The following is a 25236-nucleotide window of genomic DNA, read 5'->3' as shown; positions in this document are numbered from 1 at the left end:
AAAGTCATCTGCATCTTTGGTATGCAGATGATACCACTCTGATGGCCGAAAGTGAGGAAGAGCTGAGGAGCCTTATCACCAAGGTGAAAGAAGAAAGTGCAAAAGCTGGGTTGCAGTTAAATGTCAAGAAAACCAAGATCATGGCAACTACACCTTGATAAGTGGCAAATAGAAGGAGAAAACGTGGAGGCAGTGACAGACTTTATATTTCTAGGCACGAAGAACACTGCAGATGCAGACTGCAGCCAGGAAATCAGAAGACGTTTACTTCTTGGGAGGAGAGCAATGGCGAATCTTGATAAAATAGTGAAGAGCAGAGACATCACACTGGCAACAAAGGACCACATAGTGAAAGCAATGGTATTCCCCATAGTAACTTATGGTTGCGAGAGCTGGACCATAAAGAAGGCTGAACAAAGGAAGATAGACACTTTTGAACTTTGGTGCTGGAGGAAAATCCTGAGAGTGCCTTGGACCGCAAGAAGATCCAACAAGTCCATCATCCAGGAAATAATGCCCAGCTGCTCACTGGAGGGAAGGATATTAGAGGCAAAGTTGAAGTATTTTGGCCACATAATGAGAAGACAGGAAAGCTTAGAAAAGATCATGATGCTGGGGAAAATGGAAGGAAAAAGGAAGAGAGGCCGACCAAGGGCGAGATAGATGGACAGTATCCTTGAAGTGACTGGCTTGACGTTGAAGGAACTGGGGGCGACAGCGGCCGACAGGGAGCTCTGGCGTGGACTGGTCCACGAGGTCACGAAGAGTGGGAAACGACTATACGATTGAGCAGCAGCAACAAAAAGTCATAGGTGGGTGTTTTGATGCTTCAGTTTTTTGCATGGGCGCCCCTGGCATTTCTTAGTATTGCATCGTATGTATGAATCTTACAAAATAATACGGCACACAAGGCACAAACGACTTTTCTGCACAGCCCTATCAGCATTCCTTCTAGATAAAACAGAGTTGGACTGATACGGAGATATAAATACAAATATTTTACAGTGGCATGGTCTGCCTGGAGAAGCAATTGTTTTAGATGGGAGGACATTGCTGTATTACACTGCATTTTTCATGTGTTCATTCACTATTCATTATTCCTTATCCTTAGGGTAAAGTGAAACACAGTTTGTGTTTCCCTCAAAGTTAACCCAACTGGATATGCGTTAAATTACTATGGTGCTACAGTCTAAGCCTCAGCCTTTTAGACTTGTGCGTTTCTTTTTTAACCTACCTAAACTTGTTTGTACGAGGGTTGAATGAAAAGTAATGCCTCCACCTTCGTAACTCCTCAACAGATGGCAGTACTGGTATGCGGCAGGTACTGGCTTGTTCAGTAGACTCTCCTCTACGGTTCCATTTGGCGAAAAGCCTCAACATTCAATGGCTGTGTTGTTAAAGCGCAAAGTATGGAACCCTGCACAGATGGTCGGTCAATGCGACTTAAGCAACATGCAGTCATTGAATTCTTGACAGCAGAATGTGTCACCCTAAAGGAGATTCTTCAGAGAATGCAAGCTGTTTATGGTGATTGTATTGATGTGAGTACTGTGCGTCGTTGGGCGAGTAAGTTTAAAGATGTTGTGGTGGGAACATCTGACTTGCGTGACAAACGAAGAGTTGGAAGTCCCGTGACAGCAACCACTGAGTTTCACAAGCAAAAGGTTGACAGATTGATTCAGGATGATCGTCATATCACTCAGAGAGAAATGTCAAGCATAATCGGCATTTCACAAGAACGTTTGGGTCACATTATTGCTTTGCTTGGCTATCAGAAGATCTGTGCACAATGGGTACTGTGACGTTAGTTGCGGAAACAGTGTTGACTTCTTCTGTGACAGCTTCAGAAAACTTGTTCATCGTTGGGAGAAATCTATCCAATTGTCTGGTGATTATGTGGAAAAGTGAATAGTGGTAGTTAAAGAGAACATTCTAAGGTTTATTTCTGCGTTTGATTTATTAAAATATTTTCATCCAAACCGAAGTAACGAAGGTGGAGGCATTACTTTTCATTCAACCCTCGTATGTATGTTTGAGTAAATATACAGTAAAAACAGAAAAATGTTTTCAAATAATGCCTGGGCCACAGAAGTTGATGAAAGGCCTTCCTTCCATCTCAGATGGCATGGAGAGAGATAAGAGTAGGCAGTATCTCCTGGAATTAATTCCTTCCTGCATTGCAATCCTTGTGTGTCGTGTCTTATTTAGGCTGTAAGTCTGAGGGCAGGAAACTGTCAAATTAATGATTTGTAAGCTGTTCTGGTAGATTAAATAAATAATGACCATATAATGTTCCTTCCTATTGGTAACTGGAAATGGTTTTAATGCTGTGATATAGGTTTGGTGTAGGGGAAGGTCTGATGCACGCACACATCCCATCCTATATTCTTCAAAATGTCCCTCTCCCCACACACTGAAAAAGTCGTATTTCTGCTTTGGGAACAATTGTTTTGTTCTGCAAAGGGAAAAAAATAAGATAAAAAGAATTTCACAGGAGAAGAATTATCTTTCAAAGTATCTCTTAAAAACTATGCTCCAGCACAACTTAAAGAACACATGGGGTGGATGCTTTGTTACCTGTATAATAAATAAGAAGCTGAGACCCAGCATTGCAGAATCACACAAAGCCCAGAAAGAGGATGCATAATTTCAAGAAATCAAAGGGTTATAAAAATCAAACTTCAGACATCATTTGATAGAGCAGGCTTTCCAAAAATGTGATTAGAATAGCTACTGTTTTGGTCCCTACATTATTAAAGGTATGCTAACGTCAGGAGAAAACTTTTACCTTCTAACCTCTAGAAGGAGCCTTAATTGTATCTCTGGGAGTGAGAAAAAGAAGTAACCATCATAAATTACGTCCGGCAGGATCATATTTTGCTGGGCCATTATGAAATACATTAGCGTGGATAACTTTATAGGCCCCCCAAACAATAAAATAAATTAAAAATATTATGTTTGGAAACAGCAACCATAAAAGCTCAACCCACTGAAAACTGTACTGGCCCCAAAGGGGGAGAAAAATGGCTAGGAGCAGGTTCAAAAACTGAAGGAAGAACAAGTTCAAACTAAGACATCCTTTTGCCAAAGAGAAAGCCACATGGGATCAAAAAACACAAATCTGCTAATGACTTTGAATCCGAGTAAGAAGTACAATTAAATAAGGGGGAAGTGGGAACAAAAAAAGTTGAGTTGTTCTAGTGGGTTTTGATCCACTGATCAAAATTTCCGTTTTTGGAGTGATTTCTTTTTTTCCCACCAACTGGAAATTCAGTTCTGGATTGGAAAGTGACACATTGGAAGAGAAACCTGCTAATACAATTCTCCATTGTTTTAAAGGCTGATGTAAGCCTAAACCTTATCAGGCTACATGGGAATATCTCAGAGGAACCGATCCCAAGGAATAAAACACTTTGTATCTTCTTATGTGAAGCCACTGTTCTTTAGCTTCTATTGTTTTTGTCAGCAGACTATAGACAGCTACAATTTTCTGTCCTCAAGCCAGAGAGAGAGAGAAGAGAAGAAAAACAGACCTGCTTGTGAACCAAAATATATTCCTTTGCTATGTCACGATGATTTTCAGCTTAGCCTCCTATCCTCAATGGCTGAATGATATAAATTGGATTCACACCCTTCTTGCTATCTTTCTGCAGGCGGATAATGATCTTTTCATCCTGGCAGACCTTTGAATTTTTTTAAAAAAGGGAAACAAGCTTTGTCTAATGTGTCAGACTTTTATTTGTTATCCTTGTTTGCATGATTTTAATTCTCCTATAGTTTGATTGCTTTTCTATTTCCAAGACCGTATATTTTAAATCTATGTTTGTTTTTAACTCCTGTTATTCCTCTCGAGTCCCAAACTGAGAAGAAGGTGATGCAATGATAACCACACTCTTAAGTTTCATCAGCCTTAGTGGAAATAATTTCTGATTATTCCCCTGTACATGTGCAATCTGATCAGATGTAAACCCTTTTGAATGAACTAGCAAACCACTATGGTGCGTGGTTGGAAACTTTGGATTCAAATCTACACTGAGCAATGGAGCTCACTGGATGGCCTTAGATCAGTAATCTCTTTCAGCCTATCCTACTCAATAGCAGGAATTCTTAAACTTTCCCACTTATAACCCTTTTCAGCTTCAGAAATTTTATATGTCCTCTAGAATATAGGCATATAAAATAGGTATAAAAATCAAACATTTACCGGTAACAAACCAGCATTTTGCAAGCCTAGCTAAACAGGCTAGTTTTCTGTGTTGTCGAAGGCTTTCATGACTGGAATAACTGGGTTGCTGTGAGTTTTCCGGGCTGTATGGCCATGTTCCAGAAGCATTCTCTCCTGGCGTTTCACCCACATCTATGGCAGGCATTTTCAGAGGTTGTGAGATATATTGGAAACTAAGCAAGGAAAGCTTATATATCTGTGGAAGGTCCAGGGTGCGGAAAAGAACCCTTGTCCATTTGAGGAAAGTGTGAATGTTACAATTGGCCACCTTGATTAGCACTGAATGATCTTTCAGCTTCAGAGCTTTTCTGCTTTCTGCCCGGGGGATCCTTTGTTGAGAGGTGTTAGCTGGCCCTGATTGTTTCTTATCTGGAATTCCCTGTTTTTTGAATGTCACTCTTTATTTACTGTCCTGATTTTAGAGTTTCTAGCTACCAGTATTTAAAAACCCTGGATATTTCACAAATATATAAACCCCACCTGCCTAGTTTCCAACAGACCTTACAACCTCTGAGGATGCCTGCCACAGATGTGGGTGAAATGTCAGGAGAGAATGCTATTGGAACATGGCCATATAGCCCGGAAAACTCACAGCAACCCAGGCTGGTTTTCCTTTTTATGAAGTACAGCTGAAGCATCTTCTGTAGAGTCCACTATAAACACTACACAACAGATTCGTGTAAATGTCTAAAACAACCACTAGGTGGTGTTTGCAAACCTTTATTTCTGCCAGATTTTTCAGGACTTCAACACTGAGCAAAAGGGACCCCCATTTGAGGTCAAGACCAACAGTTTAAGAAGCAGTGCTCTATAGGGTTGTTGTGAAAATAGAAATGCAGAGGAAGAACACTTCTATATACAGGCAATCCCCTAGCTACAAACATCCAACTTACAAGAGACTCATAGTTAAGAACAGGGGTGAGATAACAAGAAGTGAGAGATATCTACCCCAAGGAAAGGAAATTCACCCCTGAAAGAGTTGTCATGGGGAAAGGGTCTCAACTGAAGCTCTATGGGGCAGAGATATCTACCCCATGGACAGGAAATTTACCCCTGAAAAGGTTATCATGGGGAAAGCATCTCAACTGAAGCTCTATCGCCAATCCTTGTTTCCACAACAAGCCAATTTTTTCAAAATCCAGTTAACACAGGAACAGAAAGTGAGGTGAAATCGCCGCTGTGATTCATCGCGAAATCGTTTCAGTTTATGGAGAGGATGTAATGTCAAGACAGCATGTGGAAAAATGGGTACTGAATTGGGTAAGAAAAAGTAGCTTCTTAATAGTAGTTTATTGATAGCAGACTCCCATATCTTCAATATACAAATCATAAATTACAAGTATAAAGACAAAATGACTCACACCAAGTTCTCCTGAGTGATGTTCTGCTCAGTTTGATTCCATAGCGATTTAATAGTCAACTTAATGAGGCCAGGTGATAAAGTTGTGGTGATACACTTGTTGCTCAGAAATCACATTTAACGGGCTACCTTCACAGGTTTACAGAAAGTAATGGTAGTGTTGCAATTGTTTAAAAGCTATACCCATAATTTTATTAAATAAACAATCATATGTGTTGTTGTGATTTAGTTCTTTCGGATGTTCCATTTGAAGGGTGAAAATGCAGAAAGTTTGGTGAAAGAAAAAAACAATAATCAGTATTGTGAATATAACAAACGTACGTTTCATTGTATACTATTTTTGTTGTATCTGTTACAAGCCGTATATGTTTGTGATTACTTCAGCATTCTAGGACTGCCTTCCAGATCTTGGCTGCCTCCTAAAATGGGGAGGGAAAAGGAGATACTCTTTTCCCAGTTTCCCTGTGTGAAGCCCCTTCTCAGGGCTTGGGGAGATGGGGAAGCCAGCACTCTCCTCAAAGAGACCCACGGGACAAGACTCACATGGTGGAAGAGAAGGCGGGTGACAGACAGGTGAGCCTTTGGAGGACCCGGTCTTCCTGGTGCAGCAGGGGCCCCAGCCGGCCAGCCAGGTCAAGGAACTTCAGAGTGATGTCAGTGTGGGGAGATTTCAGCCCCCTGAGGATGCCATCCAGGAGCTCCTGGAGACCCATGGTCTGCAAAGAGAGAGAAAGGAGGGTCATGTCAAAGTGCAGCCCTGCTCAAGAGGTCCCTGCAGTGAATGCCTGACCACAGGCCTCCCCACTTATTTAGGGAAGGAGCCTTCCAGGATCTTCCATATTGTATGTTCTTCCTATTTCTCAGGTGAATTTGCACTGTGAATCCTGGAGAGGGTTGGACTGCGACCCCCAGCCTTCTTCCCCAATGACCACACTGCCTGGGGCTGCTGGGACGAGCAGTCCAACAACAAAGGAGGGCTGCAAGATTCACCACTGCAAGGGAGGCCTCTTTTGCCAAGGCCTCCTAGAACTCAAGGAGTCTTGGAGTGGCCCTGACCCAGAATCAGACTCCTTAAGAAAGGGGAGAGGCATGCTCCCCCCAGCACCCTCTCTGCATAGCTCGTACTTTGGAGGAGTTGGGATTTTCCCTGAGAGGAAGCTGCTAGAAGAGCAAGAGACAGAAGAAGAGCTCAGCTTACGATCCCTAGCCACCTTCTTCCCTCCATGCCCCCCAAGGCTCCCAAGACCAGCCACATCTCAAGGACCTTACCAGCCCCTGTGAAGGAGCACACGTCCTGGGACGCCCCCCTCTCCAGGTCTCTGGGTCCCAAACCCACAGGCCCCAGCCTGCCCTCCCCCCAAAACATGGACATGAGGTTCCTCTCTGCACTCTCGGAGGAGGTCAGGCTCTCCCTCTCCACTTCCAGGCTGCTGACCTCCCAGGGAGCTTCTCTCTCTCCAGAAACTGCAGGGAAAGGACTGCCACCCTAAATAATCTTCCCCACTGACCACACTGCCTTGGGATTGCTGAGATTTGCAGTCCAACAATACCTGAGGGCTGCAGGATCCCCTCCCCTTTTCAGTGAAGGGAACCAAAGTGGCATAGCCCTACTTTCTTGGATGCCAACCACTGCCTTGGCCCAGTTTCCATGAGGGACAGGGAGCAAACGGGATGGAGGAACTCCAGGGGAAAGGGTGGCTACCTTTCTCTCGTGGTCACAGTTCCCATGGGACACCCGACCCACAACTCATCTCCTGTCCCAAAAAAGCTCTGTCTCCCTCTGAAGGTGCGCACCTCTTCTGCTTTGGTCAGACCTTGCCTGGAATAAGACTGTGTCCACTTCTGGACAGCAAAGGTCAGGAAAGACAGGGACAAATTAGACTGTGTCCAGAGAAGAGTGACCAAAGTGATGAAAGGTCTGAGAACTATGACTGATTCTGAGGAGTGGTTGAGGGAGTTGGGAATATTTGCCTTGGAAAGGAAAAAGCGGAGAAGGGACATGAGGGCCATGTTTAAATATTTGGAAGGGAGTTCCACAGGGGAGGGGGCAAGCTTGATTTCTGTGGCTACAGCCGCTGATTGAGTGTAGATTCATACATTCATAGAATCATAGAGATGGTAGCTACCCCCAAAGGCCATCTAGTCCGGCCCACTGCTACCATTCAAGAGAAGGAAGCCCTACTGGACTCCCAGGCAGAAAAAGCCCACTATCAAACAGCATTTTCCGTCAGGAATTTCTTCCTAATGTTTAGGAAGAATCTCTTTTCCTGCAGTTGGAAATCATTGTTCCTTTATGCCCTTGTCTCTAAAACAGCGGTAAACAAGTTTCCCCCTCCTCAATGTGACATCTCTTCTGATATTTAAACGTGGCTCTCATATCCCTTTTGGCCTTTTCTCCAGAATAAACACAACCGCTCCCTGAGCTGCTCCTCATAGGAATTCATGGTTTACAGGCCGCATAGAAAGTGGTTTGAAGGGCAGAAGGGAGTTGGTTTCCAGATCTCTGATTATACTAATTGCCCTTCTCTTGACATATTCCAGCTTGTCAACAGCCTTCTTGAATTGCTTTGCTGAGACCTGGACACAGAGTTATTCCAGGTGAAGAAGTCTGACCAAAGCAAAATAAAATGAGCCTACGACTTCCCTGCATCTCAGCACTGTGCTATTGATGCAGTCTAGAATCACGTAGGCTTTTTTAGCTGCTGCATCACACACAAACTCGTGTTCAGTTTGCGGTCTATTAAGACTCCTAAGTCCTGTTCACATTGACTGTTTTCAAGTCAGAAGCCACCCATCCTGTATCTGTGCATTTTATCTTTATTGCCAAAGTCTAGTACTGTACAGTTATCCCTGCTGAATCCACTTTGTCATTCTTGGCCCAACTTTGTAATCTCTTACGGCCCCTTTGGTCCCTTTTTAATGTGAATATTTAAATTTTATTGCATACCAGTAACAAACAAAAACAAAGAACAAATAATGAAATAACTAACAAAAGTTGTACCGTTACATCATACCACACCTGTTTCCTCCATCCCCACCCTCAGGAACCCACAACTTATAACTTCTGTCACTACTCACTGTGAATCTTATACCTATTTAAACCTACCCTTATGTCTGCAGCTACTCTAAAATCTACATTTGTCTTTCTACATGCGGACTCTTTATGAGTAGTTCTTTTTTCCCCTACCAAGATTTCACTATTGTTAATCTAGCAGCAACAAATCTATATTGACAAATCTCTTCACCTCCTTTGCTAATTCTCTCTCTAAATTGCTCTAAAAGACACTTTTCTGGGTTTTGCTTAACCTTATTAAGTCATTATTATCCCTCCCCCGGCCAATCACCTCCCACATGCAAATCCCCCCTACCAGCCAATCCCAACTTGCCACACTTTGCCTATCCTCCCTCTATCCCAGGGGACCCTCCATCCCTCAGCCAATCACCTCCCACATGCAAATTCCCCCCTACCACACAATCCCCACTTGCCACACTTTGCCTATCCTCCCTCTATCCCAGGGGACCCTCCATCCCTCAGCCAATCACCTCCCACATGCAAATTCCCCCCTACCACACAATCCCCACTTGCCACACTTTGCCTATCCTCCCTCTATCCCAGGGGACCCTCCATCCCTCAGCCAATCAACTCCCACATGCAAATTCCCCCCTACCTCACAATCCCCTCTGGCCAAACTTTGCCTATCCTCCCTCTATCCCAGGGGACCCTCCATCCCTCAGCCAATCACCTCCCACATGCAAATTCCCCCCTACCAGACAATCCCCACTTGCCACACTTTTCCTATCCTCCCTCTATCCCAGGGGACCCTCCATCCCTCAGCCAATCACCTCCCACATGCAAATTCCCCCCTACCACACAATCCCCACTTGCCACACTTTGCCTATCCTCCCGCTATCCCAGGGGACCCTCCATCCCTCAGCCAATCAACTCCCACATGCAATTTCCCCCTACCTCACAATCCCCTCTGGCCAAACTTTGCCTATCCTCCCTCTATCCCAGGGGACCCTCCATCCCTCAGCCAATCACCTCCCACATGCAAATTCCCCCCTACCAGACAATCCCCACTTGCCACACTTTGCCTATCCTCCCTCTATCCCAGGGGACCCTCCATCCCTCAGCCAATCAACTCCCACATGCAAATTCCCCCCTACCTCACAATCCCCTCTGGCCAAACTTTGCCTATCCTCCCTCTATCCCAGGGGACCCTCCATCCCTCAGCCAATCACCTCCCACATGCAAATTCCCCCCTACCACACAATCCCCACTTGCCACACTTTGCCTATCCTCTATCCCAGGGGACCCTCCATCCCTCAGCCAATCAACTCCCACATGCAAATTCCCCCCTACCTCACAATCCCCTCTGGCCAAACTTTGCCTATCCTCCCTCTATCCCAGGGGACCCTCCATCCCTCAGCCAATCACCTCCCACATGCAAATTTCCCCCTACCAGACAATCCCCACTTGCCACACTTTGCCTATCCTCCCTCTATCCCAGGGGACCCTCCATCCCTCAGCCAATCAACTCCCACATGCAAATTCCTCCCTACCTCACAATCCCCTCTGGCCAAACTTTGCCTATCCTCCCTCTATCCCAGGGGACCCTCCATCCCTCAGCCAATCAACTCCCACATGCAAATTCCCCCCTACCTCACAATCCCCTCTGGCCAAACTTTGCCTATCCTCCCTCTATCCCAGGGGACCCTCCATCCCTCAGCCAATCACCTCCCACATGCAAATTCCCCCCTACCAGACAATCCCCACTTGCCACACTTTGCCTATCCTCCCTCTATCCCAGGGGACCCTCCATCCCTCAGCCAATCACCTCCCACATGCAAATTCCCCCCTACCACACAATCCCCACTTGCCACACTTTGCCTATCCTCCCTCTGTCCCAGGGGACCCTCCATCCCTCAGCCAATCAACTCCCACATGCAAATTCCCCCCTACCTCACAATCCCCTCTGGCCAAACTTTGCATATCCCCCCTCCATCCCGGGCCCCCTCCTTCCTCTCTTTCACCAGACAATCAACTCCCACATGCAAATCCCCCCTACCCTCAAAGGGACTCCATGAGAGTCCAATTGGGACCTAAAGGGACAAGGCAGGCCTCTCCTCTTCTGAGGGCCCCTTCCCTCTTGGGCCAGGACTTCCCTTGTGGGTGGGGAGGAGAGGGGCGACCCCTGATGGAATGGGGGCCCAGGGCTTACCTTGGAGGAGTCCTCTGTGCTTTTGGGGCTGGACCTGCCTAGAGAGTCCTCTGCCTGTAATGGTGGCCAGGGAGGCAATCGTGGGGCCAACTGCCTGGAGGCCCCTCGGAACTCCTAGTCTCCATGGCAACCAGGTATACACCACCGGCCCTGGAACCTTGACAGGAATGGAACCTTTTCAAAGGAAAACAACCACCAGCCTGGAGCTGCTCTTGGGAGTGAGGATGGGGGCCCAGCAGGAAGGAAGGCAGCAAGAAAAGAAGGGTGGTCCTGCGCATCTTCCCTTTTCCACTCTGTCAGTATGTTATGTTCCCTGGTATGAAAATTGCTTATAGTTTAAACAAGGATTAAAAACAATAGAGATGAACAGAATGGGTAGAGTGCCCCTTTTGGAGTTTCCTGTTCCTGCTGGAGTAGAAGCTTCTAGAAATGCAGTGAAACTTCTGGAATGCAAAATGGCTTCTGTGAATGCAATGTGGCTTCTGTGCAGGCAATGTGCTTATGTGCAGTGTACTGAGATGTAACCAGATATTACCGGAGAATCCAACATAAATGAGCCGGCAGAACGTTGGATAAGCAAATATGTTGGATAATAAGGAGGGATTGAGGAAAAGCTTATTAAACATCAAATTAGGTTATGATTTTACAAATTAAGCACCAAAACATCATGTTATACAACAAATTTGACAGAAAAAGTAGTTCAATACACAGTAATGTTATGTACAGTAGAGTCTCACTAATCCAAGCCTCGCTTATCCAAGCCTCTGGATTATCCAAGCCATTTTTGTAGTCAATGCTTTCAATATATCATGATATTTCGGTGCTAAATTCATAAATACAGTAATTACAACATAACATTACTGTGTATTGAACTACTTTTTCTGTCAAATTTGTTGTATAACATGATGTTTTGGTGCTTAATTTGTAAAATCATAACCTAATTTGATGTTTTATAGGCTTTTCCTTAATCCGTCCTTATAATCCAAGATATTCGCTTATCCAAGCTTCTGTCGCCCGTTCAGCTTGGATAAGTGAGACTCTACTGTAGTAATTACTGTATTTACGAATTTAGCACCAAAAAATCACGATGTATTGAAAACATTGGCTACAAAAATGTGTTAGATAATCCAGAACGTTGGATAAGCGAGTAAGACCAATGCAGTTTGCCACCACTTCAACTGCCATGGCTCTGTGCTATGCAACCTGGAAGCTGCAACTTCCCCTCCAGTGCTGGTGCCTCATTAATAATAATAATAAAAAAACTTTATTTATACCCCGCCACCATCTCCCCGCGGGGACTCGGGGTGGCTTACATGGGGCAGAGGCCCAAACAACATAGGACAAAATATAGGCAACATAATACAAATCACACTATAAAAAGATAAAACAGTAATACAATATATCAATTAAAACAAAAATACAGGATAAAAATTGCATTTAAAACACATAAATGGTAAAATCATTGAACTACAAGTCCCAGGATTCCTTAGCTTTGAGCCAAAGCAAGTGATGTGGTGTCACACTGCAGCATTTCTAGTGTAAATGCATCCATATTTTCTGGCAGCTCAGTGTACATCAGCTTTGTTTCCTTTGAGTTATGTACCTCAATGAGATGTCTGTGAAACAGAAATCAATGTCTCCTTTAGACTTGGGCCCCATCTACGTAGATACTGTATATCACAATGTAAAATCCAAAAACATCTCAAACACCTCTGGTCCCAGACATTTTGGATAAAGGCAGCTGAAGGCAGCCTGCCCTCTTTACTCAGCAGCCTTCTAAAGCGCCTGCGCCTGCTTTCGCTGACCACAAGGGGTACGCGGGAGAGGACGCTATGGCCCGTTTTAGCCAATCAGAGGCGACGGCGGCGCTGGCTGCGGAGCTCTTAGCCAATCGGGTGGCGCCTTCGAGAAGGTTGCCGGCAGGTTTTGGCTGCTAGTTGCTGGAAGCGATTTCTGTACCGAAGAAGGAAGAGGCCGATTCAGGGGAATCGAGGAGATAAGGGCGGTCGGGTCAGTTTGGGCCCAGAAGAGGACTAGGACCTTATTCTGGGCTAAAGAAGGAAAGAGGTTTCAACTCCGGTAAAACGGTTTGTCTGGGCAAGAGAATGAAATAGCCTGTGCCTGAGGGAGGGCTTGTGTTGCAGAACTGGGAAGTCATGGGGTGCATCTACACTGTACGATTAATGCAGTTCGATACTACTTTAACTTCCATGGTTCAGTGCTGTGGGATCATGAGAGTTGTCGTTTGGTGTAGTACCAGTACCCTTTGGCAGAGAAGGCCATAATAATAATAATAATAATAATAATAATAATAATAATAATAATAATAATAATGCAAGGAAGCTGATGAAACCATTGATCATCTCCTCAGCTGCTGTAAGAAAATTGCACAGACAGACTACAAACAGAGGCATAACTGTGTGGCCCAAATGATCCATTGGAACTTATGCATCAAGTACCACCTGCCAGCAGCAAAGAACTGGTGGGATCACAAACCAGCAAAGGTCGTGGAAAATGAACACGCAAAGATACTGTGGGACTTCCGAATCCAGACTGACAAAGTTCTGGAACACAACACACCAGATATCACAGTTGTGGAAAAGAACAAGGTTTGGATAATTGATGTCGCCATCCCAGGTGACAGTCGCATTGATGAAAAACAACAGGAAAAACTCAGCCGCTATCAGGACCTCAAGATTGAACTTCAAAGACTCTGGCAGAAACCAGTGCAGGTGGTCCCGGTGGTGATGGGCACATTGGGTGCCGTGCCAAAAGATCTCAGCCGGCATTTGGAAACAATAGACATTGACAAAATTACGATCTGCCAACTGCAAAAGGCCACCCTACTGGGATCTGCACGCATCATCCGAAAATACATCACACAGTCCTAGACACTTGGGAAGTGTTCGACTTGTGGTTTTGTGAAACGAAATCCAGCATGTCTGTCTTGTTTGCTGTGTCATACAACATCGTTGTGTCAATAATAATAATAATAATAATACCAGTGCAGGTAGTCCCGGTGGTGATGGGCACACTGGGTGCTGTGCCAAAAGATCTCAGCCGGCATTTGGAAACTATAGACATTGACAAAATCACGATCTGCCAACTGCAAAAGACCACCCTACTGGGATCTGCACGCATCATCCGAAAATACATCACACAGTCCTAGACCCTTGGGAAGTGTTCGACTTGTGATTTTGTGATACAAAATCCAGCATATCTATCTTGTTTGCTGTGTCATAATAAAATAATAATAATAATAATAATATGATCTTGTTTGCTGTGTACTAATCTTGTGTATCAAATAATAATAATTTTATTACCTGCCGCTCCTCGTGTAAAACTCCCAAAATTCCATATCATTGAGCCATGAAAGTTCAAGGGGCATCAAACTGCATTAATTCTACAATGTAGATGCACCCATGGACAACAGAAAGCCCTAAAAGCAAAGGGCATGTTGTAGACTGGGACAGAGAAATTGGGGAACACGTGGGATAATTTGTTATTACTAAAAGCTTGAGGTCTGGATAATGTTTTTATCCATGGACTGAGTCAAAAGCAGTACTTGCATAGTAGAATTGGCAGGTTCAGGAAACTGAAGTACTAGTTATGTGGCATTGTTGGAGGAGGTTGGATGTAGGCATATAATGGTATTTTCTGGAATCCTGTAGTTTACAAAGGTAACAGCAGTTTGCTAAAGTTACAACTCATTGTACTAATAGCAGACAATTCTGTATGGGACGATTGTGAAAGTGTCTGTGACCTATTTCACAGAGAGATTGTTTCCAATATCAAAGGCAACCTTGACTTTGAACAGTACACAGTACTAGAACATGCATTCTATCCTTAAGATTAAGAGCTTCTTTGAAACTAATGTTGAGCAGAAGACTTTTTTTTGTAAATTCCCTGCTCTGTTTCTCTGATCATTGTCTGGTGTGAAAATGTGCAAAATACCTCCTTTTTACTTTGTGTTATATTCTGCAAAAATGTCCCCTAAACTGCTACAGTAGAGTCTCACTTATCCAAGCCTCTGGATAATCCAAGCCATTTCTGTAGTCAATGTTTTCAATATATCGTGATATTTTGGTGCTAAATTCTTAAATACAGTAATTACAACATAACATTACTGCGTATTGAACTACCTTTTCTGTCAAATTTGTTGTATAACATGAAGTTTTGGTGCTTAATTTGTAAAATCATAACCTAATTTGATGTTTAATAGGTTTTTCCTTAATCTCTCCTTATTATCCAAGATATTTGCTTATCCAAGCTTCTGCTGGCCCGTTTAGCTTGGATAAGTGAGACTCCACTGTACTTTGAGAGATTTCCTTGTCCAGGAATGATTTTTGCAGGAGAGGTTCAGCCTAAAATGTAAACAGTTTGGAGAGAACTGTAGGCCACAATCCCTCAAACCATATGCAGATGTGGTGGTTTAGGTTGACAGTTCTTAAAACCTGCCCATAAAAAGGACAGAAAATCAGGCAAAGTAAAGCTGGAGATGATAAAGCATCACTTCCAGTGTGTCAGAACACATCCAACTGCAGGTTGCAATTAAATAGCCCCCTCCTTACATGCAGTTACCTGGCCCAGAGGCCAATACAACAATAGGAAAAGGATATACAGTAGAGTCTCACTTATCCAACGTTCTGGATTATCCAACACATTTTTGTAGTCAATGTTTTCAATACATCGTGATATTTTGGTGCTAAATCCGTAAATACAGTAATTACTATGTAGCATTACTGCATACTGAAATACTTTTTCTGTCAAATTTATTGTATAACATGATGTTTTGGTGCTTAATTTGTAAAATCATAACCTAATTTGGTGTTTAATAGGCTTCTCCTTAATCTCTCCTTATTATCCAACATATTCGCTTATCCAACGTTCTGCGGGTCGTTTATGTTGGATAAGTGAGACTCTACTGTACTGTGTATTATTTTTTTCTCTTCATAGAATCTGGGTAGGAGCAAATGCTATGGTACATAGGGATGCCACTCTGTTTTATTTTACTTTCTAGCTCCTTACTAATTTCTGATTTCTTTGATTAGGACTCCTTCCTAAGAGATGGAAACTTTACAGACCTGTGCTTGTTCTGGACCAGGTAGAGATTTGGGCATCCAAAACTGCCTAAATGGAACCTTCCTATATTTTGCCTATGGTAGTAACTTGTTGCGGGAGAGGATAATGTTAAGAAACCCGTCTGTGGCTTTTCTCACACTGGCACATCTTCTGGTTGGTATTACATTTTGATTAATTTTTAAAAATCCAAAGACATTTTTAAGATGAAGATGGGACTCTTGCATGTAGCAGATGTGTTGTATGACGCCTTTTGCTTCTACTGAATTTCCTTCTCAGATTTTTTTTTAAATACGGAAAGTCATTAACAAGGTATAGCTTTTTCCATTTGATATTTAGGCATCAACAGCAATGAAAAAATGGCTCTGATGTAATAAAAATATGGGGCTTGCACGAGCTGTTGGATCTTGGAATTATGGCTCATCTCAACTTGAAATCTGTTTCTTTTCCTGCTCCTAGTTCTTTCTTTCTACTTGAAGTTTGTCTTTAAATGAATTTTTAATGTAGACAAATGTTTAAAAAATAACATTTCTTTTTCTATATTTTGTGGATTTAATGAACAAACTTATAAATTAATTGTGTTATGTTAGTGCCAAGAAGTGTATAAATGATGGTTAATCATTTTTCTGTTTTAATTCATAGGATTATAAACTTGCTTTTGGCTCTTATCAAGGCAAACCAAGTTCGTCTTGGCATGGAAGTACAGCAACTATTGTTTGTTCTCCGGGTGATGAAGTCTGGGGAATAATATGGAAAATGAACACTACTGACTTATGTTCTCTTGATAAGTGAGTGACTTTATTCTGTTGCCTTTTCTCATTTTATTGAGGTGCTGTTAGGATTTGATTCTGAAAGTTTCATTGGGCAGTGTGAATACTTTGCCAAAACTTTTAGCAAACTGAAAAGGAAGATCAAACTATTTCCTTATAATGTCCTTTCTGATTTATGACTACCATATCCCAAGGTTTTCTTGACAATATTTTTTTTTCGGAGTTGCTCTGCCATTGCCTTCCTCTGTGGATGACAAAGTGTGACTTGCCCAAGGTCACACAAGGATATAAAACACAATCTCCAAAGTTCTAGTCCAACAACTAAACCATTATTCCATGTTGGCTGTAAGGGGATAATGTCAATATGTTACATTAAATTGACAGTGGAGCTGCAATGGCGCAGTGGGTTAAACCCTTGTGCTGGCTGAACTGCTCACCTGAGGGTTGGGTTGTTGACCAGAAGTTTGATGGTTCAAATCTGCGAGACGGGGTGAGCTCCTGTCTGTTGGCTCTAGCTTGGGGGGACATGAGAGAAGCCTCCCAGTGAACACATCCCAGCGTTCCCTGGGTAATGTCTCTGTAGATGGCCAATTCTCTCACACCAGAAACCACTTGCAGTATGTTCTCAAGTCACTTCTGACACAATAAAAAAATTAAAATGACACAGTGGAAGTTATAAGACATCGTAATACATTTTCCACTTATAGCTGGGGTCCTCAAACTTAGGCCCACAGGCCGAATGCAGCCCTCTAATGTTGTTTACCTGGCCTCTACCCTAAACCTTAGATTTGGGTTCACCCTAAATCTGATACAGCTTGAAGACTCACAACAACAACAATACTAATTAACTTGACCATCTGGTTGAAGAATAGTATGGTTGGACCCAAAATGTGTAGCTGGAAAAAGACAGGCTGTTAGGAAAAATAAGAGCAGGGGGGAGCCAAAGTTATGTTTATGTACTTATTAAAAGTTTAAAAAGCATGTAAAAGGCAAGTTTAAAAGTGTCAGTGAAGACATGTAGAGGATAGAGTTTGTATATAATTGTCAAATTTAAAGCAAACCTTATAAATCAGATTAAAACAATCATTTCCCCATCATCAGGCCAGGTAAAGCTTTGTCGCTTTCTTTTAAATACTTTTATAACACTCCTGTTGTCAAACCTTAGACCTGCCTCACTCTCTTCATTCTAGAGCTTTCCAAACCATGTGTTGCAGCAGGTTAGTGTGTTGACTGCAGTGTGTCACACTAATGTAACAAGTCTAAGTAATAAATCCTATATTTAAAAAAAATCAATGAAAGTTTTTCATGAGATATGTTGTGTCCCCCATTCATTTCATCATTAGAATGTATTTATGTGTCTATTTTTTCGAAGGGGTTGGTTTAATCTTTGGTTTGCTAGTAAAAACGAATTACTGTGTCATGAAATGATGCATGTCTAAAAAAGTGTGTCACCAACAGGAAATGTTTGGAAAACTGTGGTTTGTTATCTCTTGCAGCCAATAAGGGACAGCTGATGTGAAGTCCAGATAAGTCAGTGGTGGCAGCTCAAATTCAATGAGACAGCAGGAATAGATGGCTATGTCATTGAACTGAGTCATGGGTCATTACTGTATCCTTGCCATACAGTATCAGGCATCTGTAGAGAAACTGACATGCGTAGGAGCAAAAAAAAAAGCATGCTTTGTACTTGGCCATTTTCCAAGATGCTGCTATCTGACCTAGTAGTGAAAGAATCTGCTTAAATAAACCATACTAATAAGACTTGGGGCCTCTGGTGGCGCAGTGTGTTAAAGCGCTAAGCTGCTGAACTTGCAGACCAAAAGGTCGCAGGTTCGAATCCGGGGAGCAGAATGAGTGCCCTCTGTTATCCCCAGCTTCTGCCAACCTAGCAGTTCGAAAACATGTAAAAGTGAGTTGATCAATAGGTACCGCTCCGGCGGGAAGGTAACGGTGCTCCATGCAGTCATGCCGGCCACATGACCTTGGAGGTGTCTACGGACAACGCTGACAATGAGCACCAACCCCCAGAGTCGGACACGATTGGACTTAATGTCAGGGGAAACCTTTACCCTTTACCTTTACCTAATAAGACTTGGGCAGTTTTTGTAATTTGATTCGCATCGTATTTGCAAATTCTCCCTATTATGAGGATTCTCCAAGGGCATTCCCACATAACATCACAGATCTTGAAACCATGTTGTGGTGTAAACTAGCAGACAATTTGATACTTGCTTTCCTGGGCAAGAAAAAACTTGAAAGGAAATGAAAGGTCTTTAGGAGGCAGGAGTTCTTTTTTACAGACAAGGATGCTGCTGTCATTGTCTTGTGACTTGCTTTTTGAAGCAATTACCCTATATATTCAGGTATAAGGTAAAGGTTTTCCCCTGACATTAAGTCTAGTCATGTCTGACTCTGGGAATTGGTGCTCGTCTCCATTTCTAAGCTAAGAGCCGACGTTGTCCAGAGACACCTCCAAGGTCATGTAGCTGGCATGACTGCATGGAGCATTGTTACCTTCCCGCTGGAGCAGTACCTATTGATGTACTTACATTTGCGTGTTTTTGAACTGTTTGGCTGCTGGAGCTAACAGCAGGAGCTCACCCCGCTCTCCAGATTTGAACCGCCGGTCTTTTAGTTAGCAAGTTCAGAAGCTCAGCGGTTTAAATCGCTACGCTACTGGGGCTTCTATATTCATATATCAGTAAAAAAAAATCAAGCCAAAAAACTTTTGTTGACTTTTTCACGAGTCAATGTTAGTACCGTACGTTAAATCTTATCAAAAAAGGGACCATCCCTTTGTCTGAGGAAGGTGGCAAAAGGCAAGGGTTTAGTCCATCGCAGGAAAACCCAACAGTAGCACTGATCCCCTCTACTGTGTTTACTATTAGACCACTTACATCCTTTTTGAATGCAAAAAATGGTCATGGTAGCCAGGGATAGTTGCCCCTCCAAGGAAACATTGGTGCTTTGCTTGTCTTGGTGGAACAAACCTTGACTTATCTACAAGTCATATTAAAATCTATAATTTTGGCCTCAAAACCTGTCCGTGACTTATATATGAGTATATGCAGTAGTTGTGTTGATCAACTTACTTCTCTGAGTGTATTTTTTTGTGGGGATTATACTGTGTGGAACAGGTTTTAGACAGCTTTAGCGATGCAGAAATGGTTCTGATCCTAATGCAATTCAAACGGGGAGTTAGCAGGACTATTATGTGGCCTAGACTAATGAGCAATTCTCTAGGAATGCTATGTAAATTGCCACATTATTTTCTACTTCCTTTTGTAGTCCTGTTTAGCTTAGTACCAATTTTTTGCAATTTGCAGCTCAGAAAGCGCTTAATCTAGATGTAGCCATCACTACACAAAGATGAACATTCCCGACATTCTGAGTTTCAAAAACTACTGAAAAGAGATGCAGTAGTTCATTATTTATTTTTATGGTTCAATATTTGATGGTGTCTTGCTTTTGAAAAAACCTCTTTACCAAATAAATTGTTGAACTGTTTTTATTTGAAAGGCTTGTCTTCTATTTCAGACAAGAGGGCGTTGAAAATGGTATCTATGTCCCAATGGAAGTGACCGTTACGTCTCAAGAAGGGAAAGTATTTAATTGTCGAAGTTACCAAATGGATAATTATGTTTCTGGGCTTCCTTCTCCACACTACAAAAAGGTAAAATTCCTTTGTGACCCTACTGAGATTGTGACGTGAAAAGGCACCCGAGTCTTTAATGTATAAACAATTTGTAACACTATATACATTCAATGAAAAAGAAACATCAAAATCAGACAAGAAGCAATGCTTTTGGGTTGGAAAGATTAGCCGTTTACAAGAAACGTTGCCATGGGGATGCTTGACTATTTATTCAGTCTTCGAGGAGGCTCTTTCCTTTTCTTCCTGTGGGCAAGCATACATATGTTTGCCCGCTATACCCTGCCTCGTGTACAGAGGAAGAATCATTGAAAGCTACAGACAATGTGGTCGCTGTTGCCCGTTTTTGGTCAAAAATTATTTAGCCGCATGTGTTCCCTCTATTTTGATCAGTTTTATACTTATTTATACAATGCTTTTGACACAAAGTAAAGACAAGAAGCTTGTAGCATGTCGTGCTAGTGACTTGTCTGAAGCATTTTCCCCTTGAATATAAATCATGGTATAGATGTAAACAGATAGCTCTTCTGTGAACTTGTGTTTCTTGCAAGACTCTCAACTTTCTGATAAGAGCTTTGTAAACAAGGTAATAAGCAGCTCAGTCTTTATAGGAGTTTGACATAAAGGCTGCTGGGAAGATCTCTTGTGGTTGGGGGAACTAAGAAGAGGGTGCACAATATTAGGGACTTCTAAATGTCATTTTGTTGTTTCTCATAGCAACTCCTGCCTATAAGAAGTACAATCAGATGCTGCAGTCATGTATTCAACCAACCAGAATATATATTTTTAAAATTACAAAAAAATCATACTTTGATTTTGCTATTTTATATAAGGGATGCAATTTTAATATGTCATAGTATATAATGGAACTTTAAACTGAACTATAGGCAAAGCATGAGGAAGAACGGATCTGATTTTATGTTTGAAATGTATATTTTTAATTCATAATGTATTTTAATAGTTTTAACTGTTTTATGTGCTGTTTTATATTGGTTTGTATGGGCATCTAATTGTTGCCACTGTTGTAAGCCGCCCTGAGTCCCTTCGGGTGAGAAGGGCGGGATATAAATGTGAGAAATAAATAAAATAAATAAACTTGAGCACCTGTGGATTTTGGAATCCACAGGAGACCTGGAATCATACCACAGGGAATATCATTTTATTACCAATGGAGCAAGGAATGGTGAATCTTCCCACCTTCTTAGGCAGGGTTCTTTTTCCTTTCCCTATACTGCTGGCTTATTATCCGGGTGAATCCAGGGAGCAGGGCGAGTTCCCATCTGTCAGCTCCAGCTTCCCATGCGGGGACATGAGAGAAGCCTCCCACAGGATGGCAAAACATCAAACATCTGGGGGTCCCCTGGACAATGTCCTTGCAGACGGCCAATTCTCTCAACCCAGAAGCAACTTGCAGTATCTCAAGTCGCTCCTGATAGGGGAAAAAATTAAAAACCCAGGTGGAGATGAGAAAGTTGCATCCAGACATTTCTGGAAGCAGAGATTAATGCAACTCTGTAGATATGTGAAATATAGAACAAGCTGAACCGGCAAAGCCTGCAAGATCTGGGAAGACTCCAAATTCCAGAAGTGTTTCTGCTTGTCTGGAATAGTTATGCGACACCTAACTTGCACAAACAGCCTCCAGCATTTGTAGGTAGTGCATGATGCCTGGATTTAATACTTAATATATTTCCCAATTCATGCATTTGAATTTTTCCAGTTTTACAGATTCCATTAAAACTAGTTTAGCTGTCAAAGTAGATGAAATGTTCTGTTCTTCCCTGTATGCTTTATGACAGTTCTTTTTGAGTACAGACTCTATATTGACATCCTCTATGGCTAAATTAAATAAACTTCTGTTCATTGCCTGCAAAAAAACTAGTATTCTGAAAACTAGTAATTCGGTTAGGTTTTGTCTTTCCTCAGCTGCATATTATTGATCTAATACCAACATGATTCTATTTGTCACTATATCATGAAATGTGTATTACAATCCAAATAACACAGGCCAACACAAACTTTGGTGCCACAGATATTAGACCTGTTTCTGGGTATATGTGACCTGCGGAGTCCAAAAATGGCACAAGCTTCTTCCTATCATCTCTAATTTTGAGATACAGAACATATGCCATAGACCAGTCACTATCTGCTTGCCCATAAAAAAAATATGATAACCATATCTTAAGAAACTACAGCTGATGAAGTCTCTCCAATGCAATTTTTTAAAAATCAATGCCTCAAATAACTCCAGGAACAAGCCTAAAAACAAAGGCATCAAGAAAAGTTTTTTGTTGCTCTCGTACTGCAACCCTCTTTGTATGATATAATAGGCTGTTCTTTTTGAAGTCAGAGGCCACAGGCTCTTGTCTTACCACATTGAGGACAAAAAATTTAGTAAATAAGTCATACAGTAGTTCCTTCTGCTTTTGCTACTCACTCTGACTTTCATTGTGGATTTGATTGTCTCTCTTTCCAGAAGTTTACAGTTGCAGATATTGCATCTTCATTTGTGTAGGACAAGTTTTGAAGAAGAAAAAAGATTAAAAGGATAGAACTGCATACAAAATTATGAAAACAGATCTACTCATACTGTGGGACTTTCTTCCCCTTTTATTACTGTTTGTGGTTGGAAGCCCATCAGGAAATATCTTGGGCTACTGCCATATATTCCACTTTCTAGGGGCCGTGGTGGCGCAATGAGTTAAACTATTGTGCCGGCTGAACTGTTGACCTGAAGGTTCAAATCTGCGATATGGGGTGAGCTCCCATCTGTCAGCCCTAGCTATGCAAGGACATGAGAGAAGCCTCTCACCAGGATGGCAACACTTCCGGGCGTCCCCTGGGCAATGTCTTTGTAGACAGCTGATTCTCTTAACACCAGAAGCGACTTGCAGTATGTTCTCAATTCGCTTCTGACACGATTAAAAAATCCACTTTCTGAATCCAGATTATCTGCTTTGAAACTGGATTATATGGCAGTGTGGACTCATATAATTCAATTCAAGGAAGATTATCTGGATTCAGAAACTGGATTATATAGAAGTGTAGATCCAGCCTGGGATGTGAAAACAGAATTAGCAAAATCAGTCAAAAGCACCTTGGTAAAAACCCAGCATTAATATCTGAAGACTGCTTTGTGCATGATATGGCAATGGTATGAATAGGCTAGAACATATACTTACAGACAGAACATTCTGTATTATCTTTTCATGTGAGTCAGTTCAAGCAATTTTTGGGGATTCGGCATCCAGAAATCGAGTTACTGTATTCACTCCATCTAGTTTCCAAGTCTTTTTTTATACAGATCTAATCTAAGCCTGGCATTTTACATCTGTTTATATTCCTGTAGGTCATCTGTATGGGTGCCAAGCAGAATGGTTTGCCAGTCGACTATCAGAAGAAATTGGATTCTATAGAGACAAACAACTACGAAGGACCTGTGCCGGTGTTTGATGAAATTAAAGCTGCTCTCAGTGCATCAGGGGCAGTAGAATAAATAACGGAAAATATTTAAAAAATATTTTAAAAAGTAGTGTTTTTGTTTTGTGGAATTTTCTAATATGAGGATAAAATTACCCTTTTTTGGTACTTATATTCTTGATATCCTGCTACAAAATAGGTTGTGTTTATTCAACAGTTGGCTTCTGTCTTTTGCCTCCATAGTTTATACAACAAAGCCAAATCGGTGATAGCTCACACATTTTGTTTTCATTTATGAGTCTGTCTACACCAACTCAGTCTGTTGTTGAAAATAGCACACCAAGCTGGTTTTGTCTTCCTTCTGGATCCTGGCATGAATTTGCTTTCAATGGACAGCTGTCTTCTTTTTTCTTTGTCATGGCTAGTATCTTTAGCTTCTGTTTCCACCATTGTGTGCTGCCTCTCTGATTTCCACTCAAAAGTAGGTAAATATATATATATATATTCACCATAAATATTTCAGGTACTGATTAACTGTAATTTCCTGTGTGTAGAGTGGAATTGTGCCTACTTGTATTTTATACCTTTAGGATTATTATTTTTTTACACCCCGCATTAAACACTATACCCAGACTCTGGGAAGTTAGTCCCACAATCGGCATAGAAATTGCCAAATCAGGATGTTTTGCAATCATAGGATCTAAAATACACAGCAAAAAAGCAGCTGAGGGGAAAAAGGAAGGGGCCTGAGGCCAGGAATTGTGGGAGCTGAAGTCCAAAACACCAGGAGGGCCAAAGTTTGCCCATGTCTGCTCTAAGCATACTTTTTCTAAAATGGAGTCTGAGTCCTGAACAAGCCCAGATCTGGTCGTATTGCCTGCAGCCCCTCCCACAACAAAGAGTTCAGGAAAACTGCATACCAATGCACACATATACAATACAGTAAGAAATCTGAATTATATACATAACAAATAATTAATGGAGGCTTGAAGAAGGTTACTATTTCCAACAGTTTTCTTGTTTTTCTGTCCATCATCATTAAGTCCTGGTCAGTCGTGGATGTGTTTCAATAGCAGATTCCCAGATTAGTGTTTACACCTTATTTTATTTTTTTTGGTTATTTAATGTTTATTTTACTTAAGTGATATTTGTCTTTACTGTTCTAATGTAGTGCAAATCTTATGTAAAATCATACTATGTATTTTTGACATTAATATTGAAATCTGAAATATATACCGAAAGTCGTTATCTTGATCGGAGTACCGGGTGGCAACTTGTGCTTGACGGGATTACACTCCCCCTGAGGGCACAGATCTACAGCTTGGGAGTCTTTCTGGACTCAGCACTGATACTTGATGCTCAGGTATCGGCAGTGGATACAGAACCTTGGATAATTGAGACTCTACTGTATTATGATTATTATTAACATTGAGGCTGGGTGGCCATCTGTCAGACATGCTTTGCTTGTGCTTTTGGTGCACAAAAGCAGAAGGTGGTTGGACTAAATG

General features: G+C 42.0%; 1 protein-coding gene and 1 long non-coding RNA gene across 3 annotated transcripts; one reads left to right on the top strand and one right to left on the bottom strand.

Moving 5' to 3' along the window:
* Nucleotides 1-5632: 5632 nt before the first annotated feature.
* Nucleotides 5633-10948, bottom strand: LOC103279149 (uncharacterized). The gene is made up of 3 exons (XR_506600.3): nt 10808-10948; nt 6129-6301; nt 5633-6004 (listed from the first exon to the last, which is right to left on the bottom strand). It is a non-coding gene; the product is annotated as an uncharacterized LOC103279149 (long non-coding RNA).
* Nucleotides 10949-12693: 1745 nt separating this feature from the next.
* Nucleotides 12694-23828, top strand: ggct (gamma-glutamylcyclotransferase). Of its 2 annotated transcripts, none has more exons than XM_008112758.3 (5): nt 12694-12886; nt 15859-16042; nt 16529-16674; nt 20194-20329; nt 23658-23828. In XM_008112758.3, exons 2-5 carry the CDS (start codon nt 15875-15877, stop codon nt 23802-23804), a joined length of 597 nt encoding a protein of 198 aa, XP_008110965.1. In that variant the 5' UTR covers nt 12694-12886; nt 15859-15874; the 3' UTR covers nt 23805-23828. The 2 variants fall into 2 exon arrangements, with proteins under 2 accessions (XP_008110965.1, XP_003222235.1); XM_003222187.4 differs by having other exon boundaries at nt 12694-12894.
* Nucleotides 23829-25236: the final 1408 nt, after the last annotated feature.

The sequence above is a fragment of the Anolis carolinensis genome, chromosome 6, assembly GCF_035594765.1.
Source record: "Anolis carolinensis isolate JA03-04 chromosome 6, rAnoCar3.1.pri, whole genome shotgun sequence".
NCBI lineage: Eukaryota > Metazoa > Chordata > Lepidosauria > Squamata > Dactyloidae > Anolis > Anolis carolinensis.
The sequence above is the reverse complement of the archived record's forward strand: the minus strand, read 5'-3'. Positions and strand labels throughout refer to the sequence as shown.

Coding starts and splice junctions, on each gene's coding strand:
- ggct (XM_008112758.3), top strand. CDS start 15,875: ATGGAAACTTTACAGACCTGTGCTTGTTCTGGACCAGGTAGAGATTTG. Junction 16,675..20,193: donor GACTTATGTTCTCTTGATAA/GTGAGTGACTTT, acceptor CTTCTATTTCAG/ACAAGAGGGCGTTGAAAATG. Junction 20,330..23,657: donor CTTCTCCACACTACAAAAAG/GTAAAATTCCTT, acceptor ATATTCCTGTAG/GTCATCTGTATGGGTGCCAA.